At 39.3% G+C, this 9849-nt stretch overlaps 1 protein-coding gene across 1 annotated transcript; it reads right to left on the bottom strand.

The window, feature by feature from the left end:
- Window positions 1–3060: 3060 nt before the first annotated feature.
- Window positions 3061–7780, bottom strand: LOC118330740 (myoD family inhibitor domain-containing protein-like). The gene is made up of 4 exons (XM_035665403.1): window positions 7542–7780; window positions 7036–7125; window positions 5938–6210; window positions 3061–4977 (listed from the first exon to the last, which is right to left on the bottom strand). Exons 1-4 carry the CDS (start codon window positions 7600–7602, stop codon window positions 4706–4708), a joined length of 696 nt encoding a protein of 231 aa, XP_035521296.1. The 5' UTR covers window positions 7603–7780; the 3' UTR covers window positions 3061–4705.
- Between the last annotated feature and the right edge of the window lie 2069 nt (window positions 7781–9849).

The following is a 9849-nucleotide window of genomic DNA, read 5'->3' as shown; positions in this document are numbered from 1 at the left end:
TTATATTATACTATTATACTTTTTTTTTTTTTCTTTTCCTCCTTTAAATCTGATTGAATAGTTATAAACAGGTGATGGACAGTATAAGCAGCTCTGTACAGTTTTTTCCTATTAAATTCAGTTGAGCTGTAGACAGATTGAGGAGTATATATTTAATACTGACCTGATGCTTGAATCAGCCCTCCTTCACTGTGTGCAACACTAGCTTTAGATTCCACATATCTTATATTCAAGATAAAAATGCAGCTTTCCATCAATATTTTATGCACAGCCATTTTTAACCCGTCCCTCATTAGCTATGCTTTGATGTACTTTACCCCCTCCTCTTGAATTCCCAAACACATAAAACTTGATGGTACGCGCTGGTTTAGAAACCATTCCCCTCACTTATTAAAATGAGACAATGTGTTTATGATTGCCCCCCTCCGCTGTGTCTCTCTTCCCTTTGATCCGTCCTCTCTGCGTCAGCCTCAAATGTTAGATATTCAAATCTGGTTACATTTATTTTTGTTTCCTTTACAGGAGATGGGCACATCTGACAGACTGACTATTAGGTGTTATTATTTCCCCTTTTTTCAATAGACAGCACTTCATACACTACACGTAAACCTTGTTTTGACTGAGGAGGTTACAACCATTGTCATAAAGCTTTGGAGGCAGGCGAGAATACAAATAGACAGATTCTGAATAAAAAAAGTGTTGAAAGGGTTGTTTTTGAAAAGCAACTGAGGTTTAAAACAAGCCGCTCCCCACTAGGTCATCCTCCATCTGTGATGCCCAGTCTTGTTTTCTCCGACTGCCAGTCCAACAACTGTTAAGAAAAAACAAAGTGTCGGTTTTCAACCCTACGCCTCCGCCGCGTGATGAGGTTGTCAACTGGAACGGGCCATTTTATTAATAAATCTCACTAAAATGATACAAATGTGCAAATCAGTCTCTCAAACTTTGACCGTCGCCCAAAATGAAATCATGACATGAAATGACATAAAACATTTTTGAAGCCATATCAATAAGAATGCTCTCAGAAAATGTTTACCAGACCCAAACTTACTCCTTTAACTAACTTCATACATCTATGTAAACTTTATGTATCAGAATTGTCTTTCCCAGCACAGTCTAAAAGTCTAAATCAGGGGTCTCAATTTATGCACCAATGAGACAGTTTCATAATCTTATCAGTACAGTCAGTACAGACCTGTAAATTTCCTAGAAAGACTGCAAAATCACAGGATAGAAATTGTCTCTCTTTCTTTTTCTTTTTTCTTTTTACATTTAATCATTAGAAAATTGCTCCTACCTGGTCAAGTTGTCAACACTTGAGGTTTGACCACTGATTTTCCACAGCGCTCTTGACACTAACTTATCTTTGTTGAACTTAAGGACAGAAGTTTTCCAGAGAGGTGGATAGTTTGTTATATTCTGGAGTTAAACGTGACTGTCTTATCTACACCGACAAATTCAAGTAGCAAGTACTACCAACAGGATTAGTAACCATGCAGATCAGTAGGGATGGTATGTAGATTAGATGGACAGACGAGTTGCTCAGCCTCAGAGAGGTTATAGTTTACATTTAAAGCTGAAGAAAAAGGGCTTCATAAACACACACCTAAAAAGAACACATTTATTTTGGAGTGTAAAATTATTTCTTGTAATTAGTTTTCACCAGTTGTAACTACATTTTCCTACATTCTCCATTACTCCTTCTTTGTACATGTACTTTTTTGTGATTCATATTATTTTACTATAAAAACAAACACAAAGGTTTAAGAGATGCAACTAATGATTATTATACATTATTGATTTGTCTGCAGTTATTTTCTGCATTTATCAAATAATTGTCTATCAAGAGTCAGAAGAAATGCCCGATGCAATTTCACAAAGTCCAGTGTGATGTCTTGAAATTTCTTGTTTTGTCCAAACAAAACCACAAAGATATTCAATTTAAAATAAAGAAAAGCAGCACATCCTCACAATTGAGAAGATGGAACAAGAAAATGTTTGGCATTTTTACTTGAGAAATGACTTAAATGATTAATCTATCAACAAAATAGCTGCCAATTGCTTGTCGTCCGGTCGATTCATAGATAGAAAATTACAAAACGGACCTTTCTCAGTTTCCTGCATCTAATAAAACCAAAAGCCGGTTTATTGTTTTTGTTTTTACCACCATAAGATGTAAAGTGATGGTACTGTCACCTAGCCGGCGTAACTTTCATCAAAATTATTTCTTTTAAGTGGAGATTTCAAATCAAAGGCAAATATATACGTCCACCTGAACCAGACGTATTACCGTGTGGCTGTAACATGTTGGTTCTGCATTCCCTCTGACAATCAGCTGTGGGTGAGGGCTAGAACAAATTGAGGGGGACAAGTGGAACAAGCCTGAGTGTTTATTTGTTGGTGTATGCTCGCCATGCTCTAAATTAGACGTCACCGCTGTTTCTTGTCACCAGCCGAATCCAAATGTGTTGCGGGCAAAAGAGATACTTAAATTCGATTTACTGGCTCTAATGTGATTTAAAATGAGCTTCTCTTGGCTCGCCCGGACAGATTGACAGCGTTGTCTTTATCGCCGCTTTGTTTTATTTTTGGCTGTTTACTCTGCCTCTCAGCTGTCATCTCAAACGATGGCTTTAAAGGAAGCCTGCTTCGATCTCCCAAGATCTGGAGAGAATAAGCATCCTTTTATGTTCTAAGTGCTTCATATGACAAATATGAAAAGGGATTCAAGAGAGAGCTGACAAGTTTTTTGTCGCCCCGTTCCTCAGCTGCAAAGAGCTGTGCAAGGAGAAGTCAAACCTGCAATCTTAGAACATGAGAACCCGTAGAAAACCGAGCAAAGAGGTAGACCCCTCTCGTTCAGGGTCTTGCTGGGTCATATTTATTAAATGCAACTTAATGTACAAACAAAAGACATTTTTGTCTGAGTAAAGCTGAGTCTTGAATGCACTGTAGCTTGTACATGCGGCAGTGCAGCGAGTTCCTGTGCTTGTTCATACAAGACAAATACTATTTAGTTGTGCAGCAATGTGATCAAAAACAACAACACTCGAGTATTAATAAGTCCCACAATGGCTTCAATTTTATTCACCTTGGATATCCACAGAAATTTAACAAGCAGAACAAATGACCTTGACAAATTTCTTTTAATATTTCAAAAGGTCCTTGAATCTATTTTCCCAAAAATCAACCAGGAGATAAATAATGCATCTGTTCCTTCCTGTGCACAGAATAGGAACAGTATGACATTTCTGGGGAATAAAACTAAAAACTAAAATTTCCTTTCTTGCAGAGTTAGATAAGAGTTTTGACACAAGTCTCGTATCTGTGCGTTAAGAAGGTAGCTGGAGCCAAGAGGCAGTGAGCTAGCATGAACTACTTTTGGACCGAGCCAGCGTCGTTGTTTTTCAGCCTAAGCTAAGGGAAGCTAATTGTCTCTTGGCTGTAGAGCTGTAACTAATGACAGTGGTAGTCTGACTAGTTGTTTGCCGTGTATTTCACGCAGTGTTCTCCCCCCTTTCCATTATCTGCGTGTAACCAATTTCAAATTCTCCTTCGCTACGTGAAACATCTACCTTCGAGCTAGCAACCTACACGCTGAAAATAGCAAGTTAGCCTAACCTTCCCAAGGTCCCTAACGGTACGAATGTAATCAAGCTAGCAGCTGTTTTCCTTTGTGGGGGTTTAGCTATTCTTAATATGAGGTTATGTCTTCCCACCGGCAAATATATGCAAGAATATGAGAGCGCATCGACCATCTCATCAAAACTCAAAAAAGCAAAAAAGTGTTTTTTCCAAAATATCAAACTATTCCTTTGAGTATGGGTCTGGGAAGCAATTAGCTTAGCTTAGCATAAAGGCTGAAAGTGTGGGAAAATTGCTAGTCTGACTTTGTTCAAAGTTCAAACATTTGCCTACCAGCACCTCTAAAGCTCTCTACCAGACCGTTTTCACAGCAGCCATTTTGACATGAAATAGTTGGGCAAACAGGTGTGTGTACCAATTATACTAATTAAGGTTCTGTTCCATTTAGTGTAGCAAAACCTTTCAGAGCCAACATGCACAATAGCAGCTCCCTGACTCTGTTTGATCTGAATGGGACAGAACTGCTGTTAACACACTGTATCTCATATGTTTAATTCATTCACACGTATAAATGTGTAAAAATTATTATTTTACATTGAGTAACACCACACAGTTCCTGGTGAGGTTGCCAGGCAATGAGACAGTGCTGGGCAGATGTTTGTCAACAAATATTTACAGCAATATTTAGTCCCACTGAAAACACTTGACAAACACAATTTGTGATATTAAAGATATTGATAGTTGGCTTTCTTCCAGGCTTTATGCAAAGCTTAGCTAATCGCCTCCTGGCTCCAGCTCCTTCCTTAAATGACAGCCATAAGTACCTCTAATTCTTGGATAGAAAAAAACAATATGTGAATTTCTCAAAATATTGAACTATTAATTTGAAAGTGCTTTAGCTCATGAAGGCCTTTTACTGAAGAAGAATGTGAAGGACTAAATCCTTCGCTCTTTGGTAAGTGATCTGTGGGTCACAACAAGGTCAATACGATCATGTTTAGTCACAAGAATTGAGATGTCATTGTAGCACTAATGAATCCCACATTGCTTTTAATGTCTGGTTTAGTCTCTTTACATGTCTCATATATTCAGTCCAGAGGCCTGGCGGTCCAGTTGCCTCCTAGCTGCGATGACAGATGTCACAGCACTCCAGACAAAACTCGAGACATTCGGTCGGCTCACAGCAAGACTCGAATAGCACAGAGTGGCAGTGGGCGTTGCAGTTGAGCTCCTCCACGGGCACCTCCTGGATGGCCGAACAGCAGCGCGCGCAGGCGTGGCAGCAGGAGGAGCAGAGTGTGTGGAGGCAGGAGGAACAGGCCTCCAACAGACCCAGGAGCAGCACCGACCCCTGGCACGACAGGCACGCCAGCAACAGCTGTAAACAGGAGTCTGTGGGTATCCCATCGAGGAAAAAATGAAATGATTTAGCAACAAATCTCATATCTGAGGTCACAAAAGAGCTGTTGTATGTTCTAAAAGCCTGTCAGACGCCGTCGGAAACGGGGATTAACGATTCTATTAACCCCTAAATTAATCTCTTGCGTGCTTGTTTGTTGTGCCAAGTAGAACTTAAAAGGGAAACTACTCTGCAGCAGTGATCAAGTGTGATTGTGTTTACTTAATCACAGAGCTTCGTTCAGTCCTCGGGGGACAATAAGAAAGGCCGCAGAGGCTGCCAGTGATGAACAACAACTGGGAAGAAGCTGTCACAACATAATTGCTCTCCTACTCAAATTAGGTGCAGATGAAATTGCATACATTAACCCCACCGGTGGGTTGTAGTGCATCTCTCGCGATCCTAGCCGTTGTGTTATTACTCAGCTACCGTTTTTCATCCTCACAAGGACCAGATAGCGAGTGAGCTCATGCAAATCGAGCTGTTTTATCCTGTTTACTCAAGGAATTAAATGAAAAGGAGATGGCAGAATTCCCTGGGGAGTGGGGTTCAGCGTTTTCCTGCTTAGACGCTCCAATTATACACTCCCCGCACATAACTTATGCTAATGTCTATATATGCGAGTAGATGAAAAAGGGAGAATTACGTGTGGCCGCTGTATTGATGTAATGCATAACTTCATAGAGGTAACAACATGAACACAATGATAAACAAGCAGTGGCCCTGTGCACGCTTTGATAGAACTGGAAGAAAGTGCAGCAGTTTGAAAGTCTTTAAGGGAAACTTCCATTTGTGTAAAAAGAGAGATTGTCTTTGGTGGAAACAGAAAATTTGAATGTACATGTTTTTGATGCTTGCTTATTGTAAGTACATTTTTATTGTTTTTTTGTTTTTTTATTACTGATCTTGTGAATTAAACAGTGTGTGGAGGTGAGCCGCATTATTGTGCCTACCAGCAGGTGTAGCAGTAGGTCGGTGCGATCCAGCCACGTTGCCCCTGCTCCTCCTGCTCCTCCTGCTCCTCCTGCTGCTGTCGCTGTGCACCGACATGCTCGAGTCCTGCAGTCGGCTGAGGCCCGGGGAGAGAGGGGGCAGTCTGTGGTCTGGGACTGCGAGGCCACATTGTGGGAAGGTGGGCTTCTGGAGGTCACAGTGAGGCTTCTTCTTAAACCCTGCTGCCTCCTCTGAGGCCTCTGCTGGCTGGGCTGCAGTCGGCAGAGGCTGGGCTGGGCAAGATAAAGACAAACATACAGTGAAGATGTATTAGCTTGTTTGGGTTATTTTTGATTGTTTTTAAGTTATATTCTTTTGTAATTTGCTTAATCATCATTTGGTAGAGTCCTTGCTCCAATAAAGTATAATATAAAGGAAGGGGGTCCCTCATTATTAGTTAATTTTGTCGCCCTGTCTTGTAGAGCAGTGGGTCCCAATCTTTTTTCTTACCCGTTTTCTGTCGTAAAGTAAACTGACGACCCCTGATTTCATATTATATTCAACACATAAAGAACAACTGATGGCCTACCTTTCTAATGCAGGGCAATTATTATTTTTTTTGTTTTCAGGTCTTAATTAAATAACAATTGAAAATGGATTTTTGTATTTATTATTATAAAATCAAGAAGGCCTTAAAGGGTATTTTTGAACCCAACAACGGGGACACAGTGACGCAGATAAGAGAATGCGCATGACCTGTTTGTCTCCTGAGTTAACTGTGCAAATGCAAAGCAAAGCTTTGGCGACCCCCAGATTGGGAACAGCTGTTGTAGAGGGAACCTATGTCAAAACCTTTATTGGGGAGTTGGCAGTTTATTTCTCACTGGTATCTGAAAATTCACAGCAGGACAGATTTGAAAACTTGATTTCAAGAGAGACTGTGATAAAGGCAGTGGCACAGATGATGCGTTCACTGTCCTACCTCAGATGACTGTATGGTGTATTTTCTCACTAACTCTGCCAATCTGGTTTTTCAGTCAAACCCCTCATCAAGAGTCAAAACATTTGAGTTTGGTCACTGTATTGTTCGCTGTACAGGTCTCACAGTTTCCACTTACTGCTGATGAGGTCAATGGGGGTGGTATTTCCTCTGTTCACAGGGTCACATGCTGAAAGGATTTCCTGTGCTGATTTTAAAGACACGCTACCTTGAGACGCATCAAAAGAAAGTCAAATTAGTTGAGAAGCTATCAAAAGATATGACGGATTCCTCACTGACCACACCGACATAAAACATCTGTAAATTCAGGACTTGTTAACAACAATTTGCTTGAATTTTTTGGTTGATTGTTTTGAATATTAACATATTCACAATGACATAATTACATTACATAATTACATAATTAAATACGGTGTTTCAGTGGGAAATTCATGTCACAGGATGTTTTTATTGAGTTTCAGAGGTTTTAACACGGTACCCGGTGTGAAACTTTTCAATATTGTTAAATTGTAAACTTTACACATAAGGAATTTGTTTATCAGGTGAAGCTTAAAAACAAGTGGGCTGAGCAGCATTGTGGATGTATTAGGAAAAATCTGCTAATTTCAGGTCAGGGGTACTTGCCTTTAGTCGGGTTGCTCTGTTCCTCTGTCCTGTCCACAGGTACATGGTCTCCTGGTAACATGTCTGATACTCATGACTGCTCAGGATCTGTGTTTCACTTTGTTCAACCGTTCACCTTGTCCATCCTCGCTCTTCTGCCCGCACCAAAAGGTCAGGAAACCTCCAACAACACCCAACATGCCGGCCTGAGTCACCGCTCAGGAGACTGTGAGCTGTACTGTGGGTGTGGGTGTGTGTTGGGGGTGTTTTGTTGTCGACTAAATAACACTCCCCTTCCCAGCAGATCTCTGAATCTAAACATGCTGATCACAGAACAGCTGAGTCGGCCGAGGCCTGGTCGCTTGACTTCAGGTTCCCTTCTGTGTTCTGCTTTTAGTCACCTAACACAGTGGAGACACATACCCCACAAGTGTGTCAGCTGAATACTGTATGTAAGCAAGCTCTCTCGCCCTCTTATGTACACACACACACACACACACACATACACAAACAAATCTGTCAAAGTTGTATGATATCAAGCATTCAGTATGTAAATAAATGCAGTTACTAGTTTGCTCTTTAATTATGTAATTCATACTTTCAAATTAATAGTTTGTTAGTCAGTTAGTTTTTATTTCTGTATGAACATACATTCTGTATGAACATACAACAACATTTGGCCCATCCTACATGAGGTATGAAGACACCACTATAATATAAATAGCAACACATTTTCAGGTGAATAAAGTACAAAACAACAACAAAATCACTTATTACATGTATTTATATATTTTTTAAAATAACATTTATGTGCCAAATAAAATGAACAATAATTAAGGCATACAAATGATCATAACTGAATCAGTGTTATATAAATTATATTGTTAACCTTTGTTTGGCTTAACTTAAGGTCCACTTACTAACTTTTAAGCTCATGGTCTTCCTCTGTGGATGGAGTTTGTGTCAACGTCTGAGGCCTGACTTTATGAATGAGCCGCAGTGTGTTACCTTTGACACCCTAACATGTGGTGAAATGTGAAACACTATTGTTTTATGTTAATTTGAGAGCACAAGGCAGTAATAAATCAATCACTAATTCCGTTTGCAGAAATATTGATTTCACGAAGAGATTGGACACATGGACGACAGCATCATCATTGCATGTTAAAGATGAACAGAGACCAGCCCTTTCAGAGGGGCTGTTGACTAAGTGCTGTCAAAAGTGTTGCGTTAAAAAAAACAAGTTGACTTGCCCGCCTCACAGTGTCTATGGCACATCAAAGCAACGCATAAGTGAAGCTGTTGAAGTTGTCGAGCACCGTGCTAACTTTCAGTCAGTAAACACGCCACATGGAGAGGCAATCAGAAGAAAATGTCATCTAATAGGCTGACAGGGAATCAAAGGAAGCCCTGAGAGGCAACAGCAAACTTAAAGCTAACTCGTTATCATCCAAGACAATTACTGACATTAGTCAAAACAGGGAGCTGAAAAATCTGAGGCCTTTGTTCTGTATTTGGTTGTGAAGTCTACAGTAACAGCTTCACTTCATGGTGTTTATCAGTGGATGAGACCATGTTGGGGCTGTCTATCCATGAGTTTTATCTTAGCATTTTATATGATGATGTGAGGGTAAAAAGGAGGATAAACTGAAACCTTCTCTTAAATATAAAAGAAATATTTTAAAAAAAGATTGCTGCAGATATAATAATTGAATGATAATCATTATTATTTACAGTGGGTATTTTAAGGTATGGCACCTTTAACTTGTGCATAGTTGTACATGCATTTTTCCTGTCCTCATATACATCAACTATCATTGTTTTCTTTCTTTTTTTTAAACTTACTTTATTGGTTTTTCAAGAAACCTAAACCATGCACAACTGTATATAAATACACAAACATACATTTATGATTGAATAAATAGAAATGTAAAAATGAATTTATAAAAAATAACTGTCATTGCTGTTACAGCAACTATATAAACCACACATTGTAGAACATTCAGAATTCAACAGTATTGTGAAGGATTTGGATTAAACTGTCAAGCCAAGTGTTGTATTATGCTGCTTACATGAGCATTAACATGACATTGCAAATGTATTTACCTAAAACCAAGCAATATTTTATTGTACATGTAAATTCCTAAACACCCAACTCTCACAGGTGTAGCACAAGTACACTGGTGGGTAACAGAGCTTAACATTTAAATTTGGTCTGAATGTAGAGTTTGACATCAAACAATGTCATTAATCACAGGTGTGACAATGAAATATATTTTAAAAAATACATTGACAAACAATTAACAGGTTTATATGTTTATTACATTGT

The sequence above is a fragment of the Morone saxatilis genome, unplaced genomic scaffold (genome assembly GCF_004916995.1).
Source record: "Morone saxatilis isolate NCDOM2014 unplaced genomic scaffold, NCSU_SB_2.0 Contig2, whole genome shotgun sequence".
Lineage (NCBI taxonomy): Eukaryota > Metazoa > Chordata > Actinopteri > Moronidae > Morone > Morone saxatilis.
This window is presented reverse-complemented; position numbering and strand designations above follow the sequence as displayed.